This window comes from Pocillopora verrucosa, chromosome 3, assembly GCF_036669915.1.
Source record: "Pocillopora verrucosa isolate sample1 chromosome 3, ASM3666991v2, whole genome shotgun sequence".
Classification (NCBI taxonomy): domain Eukaryota; kingdom Metazoa; phylum Cnidaria; class Anthozoa; order Scleractinia; family Pocilloporidae; genus Pocillopora; species Pocillopora verrucosa.
The window spans coordinates 18,732,581-18,756,545 of record NC_089314.1 but is presented as its reverse complement, the minus strand read 5'-3'; the positions used below and the strand labels follow the sequence as shown (position 1 = coordinate 18,756,545).

At 39.7% G+C, this 23,965-nt stretch overlaps 3 protein-coding genes across 3 annotated transcripts; 1 reads left to right on the top strand and 2 right to left on the bottom strand.

The window, feature by feature from the left end:
* Positions 1-1,128: 1,128 nt before the first annotated feature.
* LOC131794161 (uncharacterized) lies at positions 1,129-15,725 on the top strand. The gene is made up of 18 exons (XM_059111683.2): positions 1,129-1,327; positions 2,985-3,029; positions 3,642-3,791; positions 6,005-6,187; positions 7,039-7,162; positions 7,439-7,614; positions 8,518-8,760; positions 9,459-9,563; positions 10,076-10,670; positions 11,025-11,170; positions 11,271-11,356; positions 11,907-12,045; positions 12,703-12,900; positions 13,034-13,177; positions 13,984-14,067; positions 14,240-14,398; positions 15,011-15,108; positions 15,254-15,725. The coding sequence occupies exons 3-18, from the start codon at positions 3,644-3,646 to the stop codon at positions 15,392-15,394; spliced, it is 2,769 nt and encodes a 922-aa protein (XP_058967666.2). The 5' UTR covers positions 1,129-1,327; positions 2,985-3,029; positions 3,642-3,643; the 3' UTR covers positions 15,395-15,725.
* Positions 5,118-5,702, bottom strand: LOC131794163 (uncharacterized protein PF3D7_1120000-like). Its single transcript, XM_059111686.2, has one exon. It carries the CDS (start codon positions 5,700-5,702, stop codon positions 5,118-5,120), a length of 585 nt encoding a protein of 194 aa, XP_058967669.1.
* A 952-nt stretch (positions 15,726-16,677) lies between the features above and the next one.
* Positions 16,678-22,919, bottom strand: LOC131794162 (homocysteine-responsive endoplasmic reticulum-resident ubiquitin-like domain member 2 protein). Its single transcript, XM_066163208.1, is given in 10 exon segments — positions 16,678-18,149; positions 18,520-18,605; positions 18,866-19,251; positions 20,397-20,555; positions 21,010-21,154; positions 21,234-21,315; positions 22,606-22,683; positions 22,773-22,804; positions 22,807-22,867; positions 22,869-22,919. Coding segments are annotated over 10 exon segments (1,284 nt in total). The 3' UTR covers positions 16,678-17,945.
* Positions 22,920-23,965: the final 1,046 nt, after the last annotated feature.

Here is a 23,965-nt window from a genome sequence, read left to right as displayed (position 1 = left end):
ATGGCTCTGTGGTTCTTGGCTAATACCTCGTAACCGCAAAGCTCAAAACGAGCGAGTCCCTCTGAACCTTGATGAAAATCCGGGGACCCTTCATTCAGACTAAGGAGAGCTTTGAATTTCTCTAAGGGAATTGAACCTTTTTCCTTCGTTTATTGTAAGTTTCAGTAGAATTTCAGTAGAAAGTCAAGCAGGAGTTTAGATTTTGAAATACAGTAGAACCTCGATTTAAGGAACCTCTATATAATGAAGTCCTCGGCCGGTATGACGACCAATACTCTTCAGCCTGGCCAAAGTTACAGTAAAATATGTGGGAAAGAACCTCGATGTAACGAAATCCTTGTTATAACGAATACAATCTGGAAGCCCAAACGTGTAATATACCCCGATGTAACGAACAAATGTCAACACGTGACAATTTTTTTAAAAAAATGTCTTAAAAGACTAAAGTAATGAGCGGCTCTCTGCGGCGATAGTTTTAAAACTTCTTCATTCATAATTCTCCGACGTGTTTCGTCTAACTGTCGTCGACTTCTTCGGGAGTTTTACAAGTGAACACTAAACTAAACCGAGGCCCCTTATTATTTTTTCTTACCTTGCTTTAAAAAATTGACAAAATTTTCATAACTTCGCCTGTTCCTGTTCGATCGTACGTCCAGCCGAGTCTATATGGTTATTCGCTCTTATAGCCCCCTTACTGTGGCTTATAAATACAGGCGTTTAATTTAATTTTTTCAAAAATAAGTCTTCATATAGCTATGGACATTAAAGTTCAAATGTCATTTACAGTAATCGATCCGATCCCAAACGGCTAAGTAGCGCAACGTCACACCACAAAAAGGAAAATGAAAAAACAAGCAATTATCAACCGTACCTCGATATAACGAACGTTTTGGTTTTTTTTCCGCAAATTCGTTAAATCGAGGTTTTCGATATAATGAACTCTCGATATAAAGGACCAATTTCTTTAGTCCTTTGGCACATCGTTAACTCGACGTTCGTAGTTACCTGTCAGTGCAGGGCAGAGTTACGTAAATTTGATGTCATATAAAGTATCAGTTGATAAGTGTTATCTGATACTATGACGTACATTGTCGACTGCCCCATACGGTTCGTCACGATTCGGCGTTACGTGATACATAAAGTCGACGATCTCCACGATCCTGAATCAGTTGCGCAAATCAGCCTTCAATACGACTGAAGTCACTGTGTGCGAGGAATCTTTTCAGAAGACAGCCAGCCAAGAACTACCCATCGGATCCAAACAAATCTTATTTTAGTCAACAACCTACCCTGCTTTTCATATTTGCCAGGAATTACGGATTACAAGGTAAGGTGATTCGAGGGGTTGTCTAAACCACGTAGTTGGACATTTCGCCAGCTAGAAGGCTCAAATAGTTTTCCCCATCTCAGCTCGCACTCGCTTTTCCGCTCGCTTTTTTTTAAAGTCGCCCACGTGCTTACCTAACAGTGACTTGAGTCCTCCTTAACTTAAACATTTAAAAATCTCGTAGCTGACAGTTTACTAAGCACTCGTTGAGCTGCGAAAGCACAAACAAAAACACCAGCTACTTAGGTTAAAATGTGTCTGCTTAAAACTGCGGATTGAAGAGTGAGAAGTTCATATCGCTGTTAATGCTGATGGGAAACGATTCTTAATTTAGCGCATTAAACACACTACCTAAAGACTGGATGGGAATGTTTAATACGTCTGGGTTTTACACTACTGGATACGTGCATTTATAAGATCTGTCACAGAGTGCCAAGCGCAGTATCATGCTGTGAGAGGAGCAGAGAAAACAAACACAGCAGCCGCACTGTATGTATTTCACATTACGTGTGATATTTCCTGAGAAGTAGAGAATTACAGATATTAAGGACCATCTCATGTAATAATGACCTACTAATAAGTTTAAAAAATGACAACGTGCTCTTTGACGCGCTATAATGAGATATGTACCTTAGCGAACCATCAGCAATGAAAATGATAATTTTTAAAACATCTACCAGACGTAAGTTGCTCAAAACACCGAAAAAATTAGCTGTATTCACCACGTCTTTTAGTTTGTTGAGGCTTTTCCCCAGCGTTCCCTTCACACTGACATTCCGCCATGGAACCAAGCAGAAATCGATAACATTCCACCACGGAACCAAGCAGAAATCGACTTTCTTGATTGGTCCTACAAACATCTGTGCGCATAGCAATCAACACCGACTATCGTAGTTCGGTCTGTATTTACATTGCCTTAATCCTCTTCTGATAAAACAATTGCGAAAAAGCTCTGAATTCTCTCCAAAATAATTTTATTTGGGACGTCGAATGGGGTGAAACAGCCGGCGCCATATATTTCCATCTAGCAACTTGCAATGTTTGCCCCTTGGTGATCCCACAATCCTTCGCGCGTAACACGAGGATCCGATTACTGGCAACGGATTTGACACCTGGAAGTGCGCGACGTCGCGCAATCCTCCCACGTCCCCTTGACAATATTAAGACATTGAGAAGGGAAAAAAAACAGTGATATCTATTAGTGACCCATTAGTTTCTAGAAAGATATGTTGTTACAAAGAATATTTTTCATTTAACACGATATGAAGTGCATCGTTAAATCTAAGAATGTTGAAGGCGCAATTTTTTTTTCCGGAAAGAACGTACTCGCCTTTGCGCTAACCTACTCATAATTGTCATAAGGCCATCCCAATTTAATGTTTCGTTTCCCATCGCCCTCCCTCTCGTGAGGGTGGGTCGGTCGTTCGGGCAAAAAAAAAGGAAAAAGGGTGAAAGGCCTGGTGAATTTTCTAACGGAAATTATTTCCCACAGTCATATAAGGTCATTATGACGGATTTTGATTCATTTTTCCCTTTATACCAATTTTGGGAATTCAAACGCGTCGTCAATCTCGATATACTTAAAGCTGCAGCTGGTGTTTTTAAAGTCGCTGATGAGAGTTTAAACGTACTGTTTGGCATTTATCTTTTTTTGTAGCAACTTACAGCACAAAACAAGTGGTATCCGTATCAGAGAGGAGTGGTATGTATATGCTTTTGATACCAAAGTTTTCTTAAATCTGATGATATGATTAAATATCATCAACCATTGATAAACTATTTACAAGTTGCGCTCTTCGCGCTCGCCTCACGCTTGCCTTCGCTTGCCTGAAAAACGCAAAAAATGACGCTTGTTCCTAAGACTACCTAAAGTTCTTCTGTGGAAACCTCAGTTTGAGAATTGTATATTCAGAAATCTCAAGCAATTCATAAACCAACGATTAAAACACTTTAAACCGGTAAATGATGAGAAAACACTCGATTTTAGAAGTGTAAGACATGTGCTCTGTACAGTGTATTCAAAATTAAGTCAGATGAAAAATTTTCTAATACCCTAGACTCATATAAATTTAGGGGGCCTAAAGAGGGATTAAACGCTTATGTAGTGTCAGAAGGAAATCGTCAGCAGTTTAAATCCCTTGGTAATGTTAACTATTGTTGAAATCATGAAAAACAAGTTGACTTTTCCGGCGGGCTCGGGGAAATTGATCTAGTTCATAGTTTACTTACATACTGCACTTTCGCCTTTATGCCGAAAGAGACCCGAACTAAAAGTTATGTTCATACTTGCTGCACTTGGAAAAATTTTCTCTAGCTATGTTATTCCAGTTGTGGATCGCCCTACTTCTGGGTCTGGTTCCCAGTCCATTTGGGATCACCTCCGCGTTACCCAGCATTCCCAATCCGCAGAAAAAGGGAGCTTTTGATCAAATTCTACAAGCCAACTTGGGCACAGAGCGTGACTGTAAGTACATGTTTGTGTACCCGTAGCAGGAATGACCATTCTGTAATAAATGAAGCCATATATGACATGTTAGCCGTTAAAAAATGAAGCGAGGAAAGAAGAAAGCGCAAAAACAGCTGGAAAGAAGAGACAAGACGAAATTTTCCACCTCATTTTTTACGTTTAAGTTCAAATCAAAGTTCGGTCCCCAGTCCTGACTAATAAATCCTTAGAATCACCTGCGCTGCCCCTGAGCCGTGAACAAAAGACTACCGATCGGAGAAAGGGAAGGGAATAATTGTCGTTAAATTGAAATTTTTAAACAAAACTCAAAACAGTGCCTGGCTTCACGTTTCGTTCCATTCGTTTTTGCCTCGTTCGCGTGTGTTGTGAACCGAAGACCAAAAAATTTCACGGGTTTTGAAAATAGTATTAAATCAGCCGCTTATGACAGTTGACGAGTCAAACAGAGGCTGACAGAATTGTTGCGAGTCTTTTTTGCTGTCGCTATAGACTACTGGCCGTGGTTGTTCAAAGGTCGGATAACACTATCCGCAGGATAAATCTCTATCCGGTGGATAACTTTATACGTTTTGCCATCACTTATCCGCTGGATAGCGATTTATCCGTTGGATAGCATTATCTGCCATAGATACAACTGGACCCTGGAGTTCAAAATAGCTTTATGACGTCGCAAAGCGTCGAATTCTTCTAATTCTAACCACGTGCATGTAACTTTTAAATGACCTTTATGACGCGTTTTGTGACGCATACTATGAATGCGTGCGCGCACTGATGATTAACGAAATAGGACTGACGAAATGATAGATGAGTGAAAGCTTAATCACTAGTCTGAATTACAAAATTATTTTACGAGCTCTTTTGTCTGTTTTAATAGGTCATTGAGATGAGCAGAAATTCATAGCTCAAGCTCTCTCCCCAGATTCTCAAGGACATGCCACTGTCATTGCACTGAAGGTTTCAGTTTTGCATACAAGAAGAGAGCTTAAACTACAGCTCATATTCTCTTGATACACGGGGGTTAGGGAGGGGAAGTGGACGATTGCGATGAAAGAATACGGGGCGAGATTATTTCCCGTAATCACTCGCGCGTTGTCTCCGTTGTTAACAATATTTTGCGGAACTAACATACAAAAAAACACATACACACAACCAAACTTAGAAGAACGCTTTCCTATTTTTAAGCAAATCTCTGCCAAGTGACACTCTTTTAAAACAGATACTGATAGGGGCAAGTACACAAAGTTAACAGTAGCAAAACAAGTTTAAGCAGTTTAATTTTCGCAAAGATTGCTCACTTTACAGTGGTATAGCTTTCCGTTACTCTTAGTTATTATTCAATCCTATGCAGGTGTTCTTGTGGCTCTCCCAATCAGCTTCTTGGCATTTTTCGTCGCAATATCTGGAAATTTTGCAACCTCCGCAGAAATACAACCATACGCTCTCTTTGCCACAACTTGCGCATCTCGGCGTGCTCTTGGAAACAAAATTCGAATTTACAGAAATTTTCATGACCTGATATTTATTGCAAGGGCTGAGAAGTTCAACAATTGTATTATTCTTTGTTTCTACTCTAATTTCGTCAAGTTCTTTACTCCTTTTAAGCCTTTCTTGACGAATAACAGCTCTGAATTTTTCGTCCATGTCCCGATTGACCTCATGGATACACTTCCTGGTGTTTCGGTCGATGTCAGTGATACACTCTTCCATTTCACTCTTCACTTCTTTTAGTTCGCGTAGCAAATCTTTACACTCGGCTTTATATGCCTTTCGGAGTTTTTTCCTTTCATCACCAATCAACATTTCAGCCTGCTCAGCAACAACTTCTTCAAATGAAGGTTGAAGTTTTGCAATGTTTTCCTTCAGTCGCTTTAATACTCCTTTAATTTCTTGTGCGTCTTGTTCTGCCATCTTTTCCTGGATTTCAATAATCGTCAGTGCCTCTTTCAAATAAAACCTCGGTATTGTCTTCTTACTCACCGCAAATCACCGGTTTTCCTCAACTTTCCAACAGCGTGCACACAGAATGACATCATAATTGTGCACCTCTGTTGTAAGCGATGATAAAACAAAGTGAAAATACAAACCATAACGCGCGCGCGCGCTTATATCACCGGCTTTCTAAACTCGGGCCATACAAACAACTATTGCACAAGATAAAATCAGATTTGATGAGGATCGTTCTACTGTAACATTCACTTTGTCATTTTCAGCCTTTTCCAGTCCACCGCTCCCAGATAGCGTGTTTGAAGGGGATATCGTTTTAACTAAACAGCAGCTGATTAATATTGATATTCATGGCGATATCAGAGGCAATGTTAGCAGAGCGGCCGACGGCAACGGACGTCTTAGATGGCCGAACGGTATCATACCCTATGAAATTGACTGCAGCTTACGTAAGTGATGTTGTTATTCTTTGTATAATCAAAACTATAGAAAAATTCTCGAACGTGATTGGACATCACCAGCCCGATTTGAGCAGAAATAGGACAGTGCGCGCGTCATGCGACAGTTAATACGTCATGCCTGTGGAAGTGGACAGAACGCGTCATGTGCGCGTGCTGTTGTCTCGCATTTCGCCGACTTAACTGTTTTTTTTTATGAGAACGCATAAACGTTGTCTAGTTTCTTTCTCAAATTTTGTCATAATTTTGATTAATTGGCAACAAGACTTCATGTCGTTCAAATTCTGTCTGTAATCATGATCGGACTCCCGCCTCGCCCCCCTATTACCAAATTAATTAGGGCGCGACGGTGATCATGGCTTGCTATCCAATTGAGCTCACCAAGCGAAAAACATTTCTTAGTTGCCGCGATTTGCAGTCCAATCGAGCCCACCAAGTGAAAAACATGGAAGAAATACTTTGCACAAATGGAAGCAACATTTAAGTTCAGAAGTCAGTTGTTGTCTTAACGGATATTGTACATTAGGCCGAAATATCTTTTGAGTGTGACGCACGCAGCGTCTTGGCGGGAAATCGACTTTCAAACTGTCTGATTGGCAGTTACATAGGTTTTATGACTTACTAGGAAAACGTTTACATCCATGGTCATACCTCGATAGCAAAAAATAGCGTCCATAGAAGTAGGAAATCGCTTTTGTTGTGCTCTTTCACCGCACTTTTTTTCTTTTTTCAGTGCTCTTCCACTTCCTTGTAATGTTAGCTGTTTTGAAAAAACCGTTTCATTGCAAGTTTATCGGGGCTTTATTACAAAAACAATACCTTTGTCTTCTTACCTTTTACAGAAAACATGCCCGATGCAATGAGTGCCATAGATGCGGCTATAAAGGAATGGCAAAGCAAGACTTGTATCAAGTTTGTGAAGAGAACAACTCAAAAAGATTACCTTTGGTTCTTCCGTCAAAGAGGGTAAGAGATGAAAGTACGGTAAACGTCCTGATTAATCTGGTACCCAGATCCTACTGTGTAACTGTAACTGAAATTACAACCGTCTGGCCGTGAAAGGTCTGGGTACAAGACAACATCCTGAACAAAACATGTTGAGGGAGGAAGTGTGGTTTGGTGGTTCTCATCGGCCCCTTGAAATACTTTCCTTTTTTTTTTGATTGGCTTTTGTGCTGACTTTGTTTGGTTCGACGACGCTTAATTGAAAAGAGCTCTAAAAGTAAAAATTGATTCCTTCAGGTGCTGGTGTAATGTCGGACGCATTGGTGGAAAGACGTATCTATCAGTTGGATTTGGTTGTGAATACAAGCACGTGATGGTACATGAGATCGGTCACGCGGTTGGTTTTTGGCACGAGCAAAGTCGTCCGGACAGAGATAGTTACGTCCGGGTACTGAAACAGAATATACTGCCAGGTAAGTGTAGGTACTTCATTATTGTTATATGAAGGTAGCGATGTTATAAGAAGAACCATTTCACTCACTGTGTGTCTGTGTCTGTGTCTGTGTCTGCTTGTTCGTCTGTTCGTCTATCAGTCAGTCTGTCTGTCTATTCGTCTGTCCGTCTGTCCGTCTGTCCGTCTGTCCGTCTGTCCCTCTGCCTACTTGCTGAATGTCTCTACTTCTCTTTAAAGGAGTGTAATATTAACCAACAATACATTAGATTTAAAAGATATGTTATGGCCGCGTGTGGATACAAATCTATCGTTGAGTGTTTTTATCATAACTTTCACGAGTGACCGAAACACATGAGTGAGAGACGTTATCAACAAGAGGAGATAAATTCGCCTCCACACGTGGCTATGTACGCTCTTGTTCCTAATATGACTGAATATTGATGAGATGTTTGAATCAAAGGCAATTTGAAAACACGTTTCAAGAGCACCGGATGTAGAGGTTACCTGAACTTAAATTCAGCTTGTGGAGATGCTCCTTAAACTTGTCAAGAGAGAAAGAAAGTTATCTAAAACAAAACAAAAAAACGGCTACTCTTTATAGTAGAAGAGGTTGATTTCTACCCTAGTAATATTTGCGAAGAAAAAATGGCCTGCACGGAAAGTTAAACTGCCTTATGATAAACCCGGTTGCCATAGTCCACGAAGGGGGGCTCATTATTAGTGGGAGAGGTTTGCCGGGGGTCTGACACTAATAATGAAAGCCTGCACGTGTGCTACAGTTGCCTTGACGACTATAATCGTATTCACGTGTAAAGATTTGGTGGGTATGCTCACTTCGCGTGTTCAGACACGGGAGAAATTTATTATTTCATTATTACTCAAAATAATAAAGCTAATTAAAACATGTTTTCTCCTGGTCAAGGTGTAGAAAGTGCTTTTGCTAAGTATGGCAGGGACAAAATAGATTCTCTTGGTTTACCTTACGACTACGGGTCTATCATGCACTATCCATTTAATGCTTTCTCCAAAAACGGTCAGCCAACGTTACAAGCCCTTAAACCATTAAACGGCAAGCAACCTTACCAAAACCTGAGTCCACTGGATGCTGAACAGACGGATTGGATGTATGGTTGTAACGCGAAGAAACGAAAACGCAGACAAAGTGGTAAATTTTGTTAAAGTTTTTGTCTTAACCCTTAAAATCCCGTGAGTGACCAAGACAGAATTCTTCCTAAAATATCAATACAATATCAAGCAGATTAGTGATGAGAATAAAGAAAAATATCAATTATGTTTATCAAGTTGATCCAATAACAAATCCTCTGAACAAACATCATAGAAATTGTTTGGAAAACAGTAAGAATAATTACCACTGGGATCTAGGGAGTCGGAGAGTTAATTAACTTTTTTGATAGTCATTTGGAACGTCTCAATCATTCTGCTTGTAGCCTCAAAACCCTGGACGTGTAAAAGTTTTGTTTGAAGCTCCCTGCATCCCGTATCAAATACAGTAATTTCAAAACTTTTCACTGAAGGCATATTGGTTTAAACTAAGCGAATTTTCTGCAAGGCATTAATCTTGAATGCGAAAGGACAGTGCAATCTCTTCTCGCACTAAGCCGTCGCTGCATTATAGGACAAAATTTTTTGTGAGAAGAAATGAAAATGTTTTAAATGAAAGGGCCGCGGAGCTTCGATTTTACTTAGTTTCCTGATTGGAAGTAGGTCGGGGGTAACAACTCAGAGAGAGTTGGCAGTTACATAGGTTTTATGGAAATTGTGGACAGTTTTATGGTCAACAGCAAGAAAAGTAGACAATTATTTGTATTATCTTAAACTGTGGCTGTGTTAATTTTCCAACAGCATGCTTCGATAGCACCCAAAATTGTTATTACTGGGCGCGAAGAGGGGAATGTAGACGAAATCCACGCTACATGAATCGTTATTGCAAAAGAAGTTGTGGAGTTTGTAAGTATCAGAAAATGATGAACGATTTTCCTTATTTGTGGAAATGTGTCGCTGATTGAGGTTGATGTTTGGGATTGGAGACTAGCTTGGACCTAACTGACGAACTCACAAGAGGATCAGCAGAGAATGATGATTGGATTTATTTTTCTAAGATAATTTTACACCAACACTTGCTCTCCTCGGTAATCTTCGGTTCACCCGTGAAAAAACACTTTTTGGTACGTTTTTGTAAGAAAAGATCGGTGTTGTTAAAAATGATAAGTCCTTATAAGTAGGCGTAGGTAAAGATATTCCTTCAGTGGTACTTTTTACGCATTTTTTTCTTTTAGAGGCGAACGGAAGTTAATTACTAGTCTCGTACCCAGACCTTCCACGGCCAAGCGGTTGGAAGAGATCCTACATTTTCGCCACAGTTACACGGAGTACGAGATCTGTTAAATACAGGATATTCACTAAAAAAGCATATCGCTGCAAATTCTTACAATTGTCTTATTGATATTATCCCTTGGCAGGTGGAACCACGGCAGTGTGTAGGGATAAAGACTATCGTTGTGCTACGTGGAGAAATTATTGCCGCACAAATTGGTACACAAGAACAAACTGTAAGAAAACCTGTGGGCTCTGCCCCAAGCCTCCGACGGTGAGACCGAAGCCACCAACAGTGAGGCCCAAGCCTCCGACGGTGAGAACGAAGCCACCAACAGTAAGGCCCAAGCCAACGACTGTAAAACCTAAACCACCAACGATGAAGCCGCAGACTCCTCCTCCACCAAAAACACCACCTCCTCCCAAAACCTCGTCTCCGCCAAACACGCCGCCTCCTCCTCAAACTCCTCCTCCGCCAAACACACCACCTCCACCCCAGACTCCTCCGCCGCCGAACACACCCCCTCCACCCCAGACTCCTCCGCCACCGAGCACACCCCCTCCACCCCAGACTTCTTCTCCGCCGAACACTCCTCCTCGTCCTCAGACTTCTGTTCCCAATACTTCATCCACGCATGCCCCTACCACATCATCTTCAGGGTGTTCCGCACCAACGGCTCTTGGGATGGAAGATTTCACCATCAAGGACAGTCAAATAACAGCGTCCAAGAGCGTTAACAGGTAAGTTGTTGGTACAAAATGGGTCTTAAAGAGACCTCATCACCAATTATTTTTTGACAGTAACCAACAGTTCTGTTGATTGCATTCCCTTACATCTCATTATCTCGGTTAAAACCGAGTACAGCCATACCTATGGTTTCAAGTTTACCTCATGCTATTTTAAAGTGTCGTTTCTTATCCTTAATGTCTTTTATATGGATGTTCTCGATCCCTGCTAATTTGAACTAAAATACGGTCACCTGGCCCCATTAAAGCATCAGTATTTGTCGAAGTTCAGATCAGTTTAAGCCCAGGTACGAATAAAACCTCAAACACGCCCAGTGAGGTCTCTATGTTTCTTCTTTTTTAAACCAGATTTCATGGTCCTAGCCAGGCTCGTCTTAACCTTCCGGTCGGCAAAGGTGGTGTAGGGGCCTGGTGCGTAGGGAAGCCGAACAACGAAGTGCACTTACAAGTTGACTTTTTGAAGAAAACCACCGTAACAGGAGTTGCAACCCAAGGTGACATGATGAGAAACAGAAATGGAAAAAGAGTAAAATAATAAACAATAACAAGAGTTTTATAATACCCATTTTCCTGTCCCTTTTTCTGTATCCTTAGGAAGAGAAAGTGCATATCCAAAGTTTGTGAAGGAATATATGCTCTCCTATAGCGATGATGGAAAGTCGTGGGATCTTTATTCCAAGGTAACTTATCATCTTAACACACCAAGTACATGGACACTGATTAAGACTCTGTTTTGAGACCTAACAGAACATGATTTGGTCCTTATGACTTCTCCGGAAACTTCAAATTAGTATACGCCCATACCCTGACCCTAAGATCTGGAGGTTAATGGTATTAGCAGGTGTCAGTTGGGGATTAAAGTATTTTTGTCTAATCTCTCTACTAAATAAAGGAGGTAACGTTCTTAAGGGTTTCCATCCGAGGTTAATGGTTTTTGAACCACACTGCAGGCCCCTGTGCAATCTACCTTGAATTTTGAATCATAAAATGGTAATTGTTAGTTTAATTGTGATGTCAAAAGGCAAAAACAAAGATCCGTCATATTAACTTTTAAATTGCATATCAGCTTTGAGAATAGCCGAAATATCTTTTCAGAAACCAGTTTTTAACCTCAGAAAAAATCCGGAGGAACAGACAACTTTCAATTAGTTTAAAAATGGAGAGGTGAAAGTTATCCAGAAATAACGGTACTCATTTCGCCATCGATCGTCTAACTTGGGTTTTCAACAGGTTTTTGTTGGAAACAGTGACATGTCAACAGTCAAGACAAATCAGCTAACAAGCCCAATAGTTGCCAGATTTGTCCGTATTCTCCCAACTTCCTGGAATGCGGACATTTGTCTCAGGGCTGAGTTTTATGGCTGTCCAGGTAAGCATACAAGGTAAACGAAAATAATATGTCTTTAGCAAGGACAACTGACGATAATGTTGGCGTTCCGATCAGTTCCACGTTTGTACAGAAGTAAGGGAATATAAAGAATCTAACGGTCTGAATCTTCTCTTTAGTAATCAATCAATTAATTAATTGGCAGACAGTCGATTGATCATTCGATTGACCATGTGATCCGACCGACCGTCCGACGATTCGCGGGTCCGACTGTTCGACCGTCCGACCAACCCCCAACCAACCGTCAGTCTATCAGTCAGCCTGTCAGTCCATCCGTTTGTCAGTCAGTCAGCCAATCAGTTGGTCGTTCGGTCGCCCAGTCAGTCAATACACACCAATCGCGATTCTTTCAATGAGAAATAAAGTTAAACAGCGGATTAAGGAATCGATCAAGGCATAATCATAGACTTAATAACCTTGTGTTGATGTCTCAATCTCCGGGAAGGTGAAGATTCTCAAGTGAGCATAACTGTTGATTGTGAGATGCGATGATAACTGCATAACTCGTTAGAGAATACATCGCAGTAAAGACTAAAATCTGCAACATGCAGCGTGTGGATTTGTTACCCATGGAATCTTTGTAAAGGTACCCATTTATCGTAAGATTGTCTTACTCAACGGTTTGTTATGATCTCTTAGTTCAGCCGACCAATCCTCCGCCAGCAACGACCCCCATGAAATCCACAACGGCCACTGAGGCACCATCTACTCAGGCCTCAACGACACCAAAACCAGCATCATCTATTCGCCCACAGGCCTCTACGACACCAAAACCAGTCAAACCAACCACAAAGGTCACGCCACGCCCACCAATAATAATACCAGAAAAGCCCACAGGTGAGAAGAATTATCTTATATAAGAAAGTTTTGTTTAGCGTATAACCTATTTTTCTTGTCTTTTTCTTGTCTATTTGTCTTTGATTTTGTATAAACGCTTCAAAGACTTTCAACACTATTTTCTTTATATCAGGCTTTAAGTGCGAAGATCTCCATCCAAACTGCGCAGATTTTGCCAAGAGGGGGGAGTGCTCCAATAATCCAGGCTGGATGGGAGAAAACTGCAAGAAGAGTTGTGGATCCAAACTATGCGATAAAGAACCTGTTAGACCTCTTGGTTAGTACAGCTAGGAAATGTTTCTTTCCGTGAAGAATGCTCTCTCTATGCCGGTGTATGAGAAGAGGAAGTATTTCTTTGACAAGGGGAGTTATATTTAAGCTCCTGGGAACGCTTTCCTTTTCCTATTCTTATTTAAGTTATGTTTCATGAAAACTCCGCGAGTTAGTGTTGGAATCTTAATTACCAGTGGGGCGTGCATCAGTGAACCCCAACTGTGCACAGCGGGCGGTTTGCCAGAGGAATCTAATTAATTTGAATTAAAAGCGCATTCATTGGGTCCCTTCTTGAATCAAGTAAGAACGAGGAGACATCAATGTTTCTCTTGTTGTTGTCTCAGTCGATCGACCCATAAGGTTAAGAACATGAGCCTACAAACTCAACCTCCATCTTGTCATTCCAGTGTCAGTTTCCCGATTATTTGAGCCTTTTCTTTGTTCAGAGGCAAGCAAACAAAGACTTTTTATGTTCACAGTATTTAAACAAGAAGCTATTAATCCTTTAAACCCTAACAGTGACTGGTATCAAATTTCTCCCAACCAATTTCTCCCCTGAATCACACGTTAAGGTCATTAGAATAAAGGAAATGATCAACAACGAAAGAAGCTTTTGATTGGTAAACAAATTCTCCTTGTTAGCACCAAGGGAAATGTATAGAGAACAGTATGGAGAATATACATGCTGACGTTAGGGCGTAAAGGGTAAATAGTGACTAGGCACGCGTAGTTGCCTTTAGGCTTTTCAAACCTGTTAGAAGCTTTACCGAACTTAAAATAAAGAATCGTGTTTTTATTTTTCTTCGATAGCTCCATGCTCCAGTCCACTCGGAATAGGTTGGAATTTTAAACTGCCTGACAGCGCATTTTCAGCGTCTTCGTCACTTGATGTTGGTAAGAAGACTGTCCACTCTTTCTTTAATCAATCCCATAGCTCTACATCTCGGGGTATACACAACTAGATAGTCTCTCTAAACCTTTTACGGCTAAGCTGTTGTTCAGTTACAGTTACACGGTAGGATCTGGGTACGAGATAAAGAACTAACATTTCTCATTGGCTGTACAGGTGGCGGCTGGGACAGCGGTGCGCGCAATGCACGAATGTATTTTACAGACAGTTTTGATTCCAAGCGGGTTGGGGCCTGGTGCGCAGCGACGCCAAAGAACCAATGGCTGCAAGTGGACTTAGGAATGGACAAACATATTACAGCTGTTGGAACGCAAGGTGATCAACGATGAAGAGGGAATAACTAGAGATAACTTAGTTATTAGTTGCCCTTTAAAAGTGCATTTCAATTAATTAAACCAATCCGGTAGAAAGACCGAGAGGATCAAAGGAAAAATAAAGGGCCAACTGGAATTATATATAAAAAAGACAAACTTCCTGGAGTGAGGGAAGATATGCATATGAGCGAGTTGCAATGAGATTTAAGTTGCATTTCATTGCTGGAGGTGACATGGTTTCTTCAGTGCAATCCCGGATTGCTTATAACGCTCAAATTTAAATTGCTCTAGTAGATGTAATGTAAAAAAAAATTTCAAGGTTCTCAGCTTCGTTTCTCATGGGCGAACGGAGGATTGCTCGGAAGGTGGATCCTCACCATTATCCTCACCATTATTCTAGAATTCAAGCAATTGCAGAGTCGAGAAAGACAGAAATCCTGTAACGTTTTTCTTCCTAATCAGACTCAAAATACTCGTAACAGCGAAAGCATCAATAGGAAGTATTATTCGCCAACTGTGTCCTGAGGACATGATACCAGCTGACTTTTAAAGCAAGTTCCCTAATGAACGTTATGCTCTAGACTTGTTAACAATATTTCTCTTCAAATATTAGGACGACACAAGTATTACGAGCACGTGAAATCGTATAAACTCGCCTTCAGTAAGGATGGAAACTCTTGGAGTTTCTACCAAACAGATGGCGAAGACAAGGTAAGACTTGCTGCAGTCTTTATTATTTGTTCAAGAGAAAAAGGAACTTCAGCAGAAAACCAACACATATTCTTACTTATTCCTCGGCTTGTTTTGAAATAAACAAGGTTTCCTTCCTTATCGGATTTGTTCTCTTTTTTTACAGGTATTTGGCGGCAATTGTGATCACTTTACCCCTGTCTTAAATTTCTTGCAGCGTGGCGTTACCGCTAGATATATCAGATTTTATCCGGTGACTTATAACTACGTCTGTATGCGTGTAGAGGTGTACGGCTGTGACGTTTGATTACATAATGTGTTACCCACTGAAATAGCACTGTCTCCGAGATGACACTACACGTTTTTTAAGTCCATTACTATTTACGAGTAGTTTTCTATACGCTTGTTAACTTTACTCTTCATTTCCTTCACCCGAATGTTTTCCTCAATTTCCTTGAAACGGAAGTGGCTTAAACTTACAAAGCTTCAATGTAGAAAATGGAAAATGTGAACTGCGACAATGAGATAAGGTTTCCTCTTTTACCTACCAGGTGTTTGTTGGTTTGTTACCTTTTCTTTCTTTAAGACTGAAAATGGCAAGCTTGGTCAATAAAGGAATTATGACATGACAAAAAGAATTCACCGGACTGTATAAGGACATGTTTGCAACTTTGTTGGTGTCCAACCTGCCCATAAATCGCGGGGTGTGTACTGTATTTATTCAGTTAAACGCCGCGGCGTTTACTATATTTTTCGTGATTCGAGTGCGGCGTTTATTCGAGGGCGGCGTTTGTTTGAGGGCGTTTATTTAAAATACACTTTATTTCTTGCAAGTATGGTAACTAACTATTTTAATTTTGAAAAACAGAAACGTTTTAGTGCTCGCCTAAAATGTCATTTTTTATATCTTTCTCATTTTCACGACGAGCATGTTAATACTACTACAATACATAGTGGGTACAGTGAATGAAAATCTAATGTCGGATATGCTTTCTCAACATCAGAACTGGTGCATTCAAAAGGATATGTGTCTAGTTCACTCAAAATTGCCTACTGCCATCGAAGCATTGATCGCTGTGTGCTTTTTGAGTCTATTATTCAAATAAACGCCGCATCATGTTGCGGCGTTTATTCGAGGGCGGTGTTCATTAATATTTCTTCAAAAAATGCGGTGTAAATTCGAGGGCGGCGTTTAATCGAATAAATACGGTATCTGAGGGAGACCCAGGGGAGCACACTGAGGACTACAGGGCCAAGGAAGGAGATTCTTGAATGGAGCTCCCTCTTAACCCGGAGTTTGGATGAGAAATTGAAGAGACAGTCCCCACATGCGTCCTTTACACGCTACTTAAACTAGTCGCTATTACATAACTTTTTTCACGGGTCCAAAACGGCAATCTCGAGGAGGTAAAATTAGCGCACGGGTAAACAGTCAGAATACCGGGTTCCCTTCAATCTCTCCCAGAGACGAACCCAGACTTTAGCAATTCTCCGCTCACATGTACTTCCACTTGACGCGCCTACAATTCCTACCCACTCTGTGTGCAACACGAACACTGCTTGTAACCACACGAACAATTTTCAGTTAGATGAAGCTGGCGACAAAATCTTTATTCTTATTTGCCTTGTTTACATAAAATTTGCATAGATAAGTTAAACATTCCCTGTCTATTTACATTACCCGTCCCTTTTGTACAACACTGTCCACAAATATTTCTATATTGCAGGTAATTGGACCTCAATAAAAAAACCCACTGTAACTTCAACCAACTCAACCACCCATCATAGCAAAGGGAAAATTAATTTTCATTACAACTATTTTCATTTGTACAGAAGTTCTTATACTACAAAATTGCTTCTAAAACATCGCACGGAAATATTCCCAAACAGTAATTAGCATATTGCATTTCTTCAGGGTTTGTTTGACACTCTTTGTGTACTAATAAGTAGCATTCAGGAGTGCAAGCTAACTGAAACATCACAATCTGGAAATGGTACCTCTTGGAATCTTAAATAAAATATTCTCCTGTATCGTCTACTGACAAATTTTGTGATTCAAACGAAATTCCCTGAGTGTAAATTAAAGAATATGAAAGGCATTCTAGCAAAACACATCCGTAAAGTCTCTAATTACAGTTTGTGCCAACTTTCAAAACAGATACCTAGAAAGCCTTACATTAAGTTAAATAAAACTTGTCATTCCCTTTATCTTTCTTGGGCTATTATATGTAAACGAACTGGGCTAAGACCAATTCATCTGTCCCAGCTAAATGCATCAACAAGCAAAGAAAAATTTTATGAGAAATCGCAACAGTGCAACAAAAATTTAACTATGTGCACCCCTGATTTTCAAGGGTTTCCTCCATTTCTACCAGCTTGGGGTTGGTGAAAAATTTTCTGTTCCCCCCCTGCAAATCCCTCTATCTTCTGATACCCCTCACTATAACATGTTGCAATATCAAAAGAACATTCATCACCACGAGAAAATGTAGCATTTTTTGGAAAGATTATGATTAATTAACTGTACATTAAGGCCTAAATAGCTATGTAGGAGAATTAAATTGTCAATTTAATGACAATTAAATCCAGATATATTTAGGCATAGTCACTTATGTTGGCATGTATAAAAATATCTCTAATATTTTTTACCTCTCTTATTGGCGTTTTTATATCTTACATTTATCTAATCATTGCCCTGCCATCTAAACCTAGTCTTGGCCACCAGGATGTGACATAAATACTTGTAGTATCTTCTTCACTTTCACAGAAATTTCTCACTAAGAGTCTCTGACAATGGTCCATTGCAAGGTTAAAAGTAGACATTAAGACTCTTTCTCGATAACAGTGATTTGAATACATTAATTCTGCACAGCAGGTGTATTTGGGAACAGTGATGTAAAGAAGGAAGTGACAAAGTTGAAGGCAACAGTTGCAGCTGATGGTCCCGGGGGAGGGGTAGGTAGAGCAGGTGTGGCAGTTGTTTCATCCCCATTTCCAAGCCCATTTTCTTCTGTGTTTTGTGGAGCATTATCAGTAACATCTCCCTGAGGACTGTCTGGGGCCTGGATAGGAAACATGACAACAACAAAACATTATGAAAATAGCCTCATTCCTACAACAACAGAAATAAATTGTGGTACATTTATTATTGTTGTTAACCAAATCCAAATGAATCTTGTAGAACAGATGCAAAAATAGTATCAAAAGAATGATTCAACAATAATTACTGAGGGGCAAAATAATAATTTGGATTCATAATTAACCTAAGCAAAAAATGCATTTTGCTTGTGAGTATTTCAGTATTATAACCACATCTTATAGGGTGGTAACAGCAAAATAATTATGTCACATAACTTGACAAAATAAGTAAATGACATAAAAAACCAAACAGCTCCAGAAGAGACCATACACATTACATGTAGATGTACATACATTTCCACCCTGTCTCTGTTCTGCCTGTTGCTCTGGCTGTGGGGGTGGTGCAGGAGCTGGCATGGGAATTTCTTGACGATTATTGCCTAGAAAAGCAATTCACCAGGAAATTAATTGATCATTATGGTGAAATTAAGTAAGTTACATCATTATTCAATAATTGTGCACCTTGCACAATACACGAACTTATAAAGAGTGTGGGAGTTTAAGACTTGAAAAGCTGAAGAGAAAGTTGTTTCACTGTAGCTGCACATGCAGAGATATATCCATTGTGTACAGGGATCAAAGATAACATACTTCCAATGGATTGTGTAATGAAGATGAACTGTTTACTGTCAAAATTTACCTCTTCTGAAGATAGCAAACACCCCTGATTGGTACAGATAGATGAGAACAAAGGTCAATATCAGCACCAGAAAACGAGTAGTGGATGAATAAAACCAAAAAATGCTCAGGAGGATTCCAACTCGACACAACGTGTAAATCTTATCTAGCCAATCACGGTTAGGATTTTCTTCATCATCATCCTCATCATTGAATAGAGGTCCTGCATTGGCATTTCCTTGAGCATTTTCATTCCCTTGTGGTTGGGGTGCCTGTGGTTGAGCTGCAGGTTGCTGCGGTGGTGGGGTCTGCGGTACATGAAGGGCTGGTGGGTTGGCCAATGGTACTTGTGGTGCAGGGACATTCCCAGCCTGAGGGAACCAGGGGTAGGGCATTTGTGGATAGCCACTGCAGAAAGAAAAGCAATGTAGCATCAGCGTTGACTCAAATTTTTCTTATAACACAAAGAAAACCAAACAGGTTGTCAAAGTACAGGTATGTGTATTAGTTAGTAACCACTTTCAACATACATATGCATAGGTTTGGCCAAAGGTCAGCAGATCAAGTCTAATATACCATATTTTATATCACATGAATGATAATTTATGGTGCCTTTTTGCTTTAGTAAGTTGTTAGCTGGAAATTATTGTTTATTCTCATAAGCACCCTTCTCCAATCAAGTACCCATTCCCTTGCCATTAAGTCAAAAAAGTGCCCCTCTCAAGTACTGTAAGTGCCCCCTTCTCCCCCCCCCCCTTCCTCCTCTCTCACTTTTTTAAATACAATGTTGTAGGTATAGAACCTTTTTGTAATGCCTTAAAACTTATAACTTTTTAAGTTACAACTACAACAAAATCAGTACATGCCCTTCTTCCAACAAGCACCCCTCCTTTCAGCCATAAAGGCACCCAGGCAGTTACTTAAAGAAATACAGGATGTTATAGGCAGGGTTGTCAAAAAATGTCATAGGCTGGAAATAACTATCACAGGCTTCCTAAATCCTTTCACCACTAAGACCTTGTTATCCATTATCCACACTGTCAACTACACATTTCTCATAGTTTTAGCACTAATAATTTACTTCAAATCCAATAGTATTCCCTATTCAACATTTTTCTTTCTCTTCCTAACCTTCTTTCAGACTATTGTGTTGATATTGTAAAAAAGAAATTTCTTTTTGGTTGTTCTTAACCCTTTGATGAGAATAAAGAAAAATAGCAATTTGGGGATAATTAGTTGATCCAATACTAGATTCTCTGAACTAACATTATAAGAATTGTATGGTTAACAGCAAGGAGAATAACAAATTTGATCTGGGAGTTAAAGGGTTAAAAAGGGAAGGGTTAAGGTTTTTGCAAGCTGTAAATTTCTGCAGGAGGTATACAATGGTGGCTGCTTCCAGTTACAAAATGCAGGGAAACTCTTCCCAGTGTATGCTTCCTCCAATCATTCTCCTACTAAATTCAATTCTTCATGACAACTTGAAGAATTTCTAGATAAACATACTTGCCAGCAAACAGCACTTTTTGTAACACATGGAAGAAGACACTTACTAATTGGCTGGCATGTACATATTAGGCTGGGGTATCCTTCCAGCAGCCATCTGCTGCGCAAACATCTGCTGCATCCAGTAAGGAGGTGGAACAAAAGGTGGCACTGCATAGCCAAGTCCCTGGGCAGGAAGGTTGTATGCAGCATTTGCCATCTGCTGGCTGTAGGATGAGGAAAAGTAATTAAGAAAGATTCCAACTGAACAAAAATTACTATTAAGTGAGTATGATAAAAACATAAAGCAGTTGAAAATGAATCACCCAAAAAAAATGCAGTGAATGTTTTGAACCTTGGTAAGTAAACCCAGTATCTAAATGCTTCAATTTAACATATACATTGAGTAGCTTCCAAAAGAGTCCTGGAATGAAAACTCTCTAGTCATATATTTACCTACATGTATACTAGCAGAGAGCCAATTAGTTTCCCCTGAAGAAGGAAATGAAGTGTACACTATAGAGGTAATTTTCAATGCACTATTCCTTTGGAAACATTTCTACAACAAAAAACTTACAGATAGAATTAACATCTGTAGGACACAAGCTATGCTACAAGTAATAAAGTGATGTCTTAAGATGATGATAATTAGCAAGTCAGACATAAAAGTAAAACACTTACTGGAACATGTTAAATGGCGGATATGTTGGTGTATTGGCTCCCCTGTATCTGAGTCCATCACTGGCTATCTGTGAAGTAGTTGGTGCTGTGGATGGCATCTCAGTAGAGGTGTTGGCATTTGTTGTAGGTACACTAGGTTCATTCTGAAATAACGATAAAAACAAATTATTTTAAACATAAGTGCACATGTGAGACAAGTCAAGTAAATTCAGCACACTCTTACCTTTCCTTAGAATCAGTGGTAGACTGTGTTTCGGATTTCATTGGGCATACAAGATGAACAGTATGTTGTTTCCCATCTACATGCTGTTTTAGATGACAAAAATAACTTTTGATTATTTTTACTGGAAACAGTACAATAACTCTCCCAGGCAAAAATTTATATTTTCTGTGAATAAAATGAGTAAAAATTAGATACTACAGTGTATGCATGCTCTTGATTGCCAATAGGAGTGTTTAGATAGAAATCTATAAACACCTTTATGAAGCTTTAGATCTGCACAAATTTTGACACATAATATTTATTTTCAATTTTCAATTTATTTTCAATTTTCTGTATTTGCAGAGGCTCATCTTCTTGCACTGGGGGCAAGGAGAATTCTTGAATGTTTTGCAAACCCTCAGTTGCATCTTGTATTTAGATGCACATTAGTGAGAGGAAAGATTTTTAAAGGTGGCACAATTTGTAAAAGAGATGCATAGAACTATGAATACTCCAGTAGTAATGTTATCTCTTTCTATAGAATAACTGGAAACTAATGTATAGACTGGTTGTTGTGATACACCTTTAACATTATGGACTTAGCATACCGTGTGGAACGTTTCAGTGGAGTTTAGTACAAAATAAATTATCAAAATTTTCCTCTTTTTTTAACTTTCACCATGAAATGTGTGCTGTGAAATGTGTGAAATTTCCAACCAGAGGATCCATAAGATTCATTTGAAAGGTGAGGGTCCGGGATTTCCTTTCAATTTAAGCAAAAGTGAAAGTAGCACAAGAAAAGGCAAAAATAAATAAATTTAATTATTGTTAAAACATATACACGAGTATGAATGAGTTGTTTGCGTTTCATGAAAATGATAAAACACCGTTGCAATTCAATTGTAAACCATTTTTTCAGTCAATTTGGTGCTGTATTCAGTTATGTAATAGATATAGAATTTTAATTTACATCCATATCATTGGCTGACATATTTCAACGAGGTTTCTACAGTTCATAAATTCCCCTTGCCCGAGACAAACGAATCAACGAGAAAACTGAATGGGGAAATAGGAAGGTAAAATAAGAGAAAGATCCATTGTTTAAAGGAAGACAGCTGTGCAAGAAAAATTCACGACATGCTTTGTAATTTATGTATTGTCACATTCGTAGGTAGAAGCAAAGACAGTTTTCGATGCACATAGTGGGAGTTTCTCTGTGCATCTCACGTTTAACAATAATAATCCACTCAAATCTATCTATTTTGGCCATGTACGCGGGCTGATGCTGAATACAGTTGAAAGAAAGTATCAGCGATGGGGATAAAATGTATGGCCTTTCTATGCATCGATAAACATAGACGCTTCATACCCGCGCACAAATTCCAGTTGCTCACCTCTCTGAACACATCTTTAAGGATTAAATTATCGTTCAGTAGCTGTCCCGAATAAATGATCCTCTGATGTTGGCTTTCCTTGAATACAGAACCAACGAAATCAGTATAAACTTTATCTATCTAATTAGCAACAAACGATCCATCACAAACGGAAGTCAATTCCTTACCGGTTGGGTTGGATACACGCTCGAAAGATGCTTTTTAGTTGTTCCACTGACCATTCCAAGGCACAATCAATTCTTAAATCGTCAATTTTTTGGTTTTGGAGTCTTTATAACTAAAGTAACAGGCGAATCAAAAGCTAAAATTGCCATTCTAGGTTGTAGACGTCGCTCACTCTCGCTTTAGTTGGATTAAAAACTGGCCTTCCTCACAACAACAATTTCGTCACGTGATGTCGTGGTCGTAGCACGGACTGGTGGGCCATCTATTCCATGATTATCACGAGACCCTTTATGACGCAATATTTGCTCTTCGAGGAAGACTGCTGCCTACAAAATATTCACAAGTTTTCAAGTAAATTCACAAACAAAAGAGGGATAATATAAGAAAAATTAATAGTTTGTCGATTGAAACAACAGCTGTATTAATTAAATTGTGAGCGCGGCGGAAGAGAATGACCAAATAGATATGCTTGAAATACAACAACTGAGAGGGGTTCACTGGGCGCTATGCAACAGGTTATTTAGGAATACATCTTACCAAGAAATCCTTTTGAGATTTCATTGAAATAGAAAGGGTTCGTAGAACCCCACAGAAAAAAACACAACCACAAGAGAATAAAACGGAAAGTACTGCGCTTCCTTCAAGGAAAAGGTATCTCCATTCCAGGTGATTGCGTTACATTCAAATGACTTCCTTTCACGAGACCCTAAGCTGTAACTTTGTATGCTGATTCTGTGGCTTGGAAATCGGAGTGTTGCGATCACTTTTAAGCGGGCCTCTTCACTTCTGGAAGGTAGACTCATGCGAGCAGGCATAGCCATCATGATGGGAGTCAACGGTATCAGCGGTGACGCCGCGATGGATTAGGCGAAGGAAGACTTTTCACATATTTCGTGCCAGGCCATTCGCTAACTCGGTTAACAAACTGGCTAGTCTCATGCAACTTCCCCGGTCTTGTCACAACGCCAACGGATCGAGTTCAAACTAGGCCAGAATTTTTGGCTTACGATAGCTAGTAGCATTTGGTTGTCACTCTGGTAAGACTCATCACTGGAGTTTGGGATCGTCTTGGTGAACACTTCACAAAGGTACTCGCCTTTGCGGATCAAACTCTCGCAATACCGCTTTTTACCGAAAAGACAAAACTTCAGCACAAACGATAACTATATTGCAATAAGTCGGCATACGAAAGTCA

Excerpts from the sequence above, each read along its gene's own strand:
- LOC131794161 (XM_059111683.2), top strand. The coding sequence starts at position 3,644 with ATGTTATTCCAGTTGTGGATCGCCCTACTTCTGGGTCTGGTTCCCAGT. Across the intron at positions 10,671-11,024 it reads GCGTCCAAGAGCGTTAACAG|ATTTCATGGTCCTAGCCAGG; the intron begins GTAAGTTGTTGG and ends TTTTTAAACCAG. Across the intron at positions 13,178-13,983 it reads AGAACCTGTTAGACCTCTTG|CTCCATGCTCCAGTCCACTC; the intron begins GTTAGTACAGCT and ends TTTCTTCGATAG.
- LOC131794163 (XM_059111686.2), bottom strand. The coding sequence starts at position 5,702 with ATGGCAGAACAAGACGCACAAGAAATTAAAGGAGTATTAAAGCGACTG.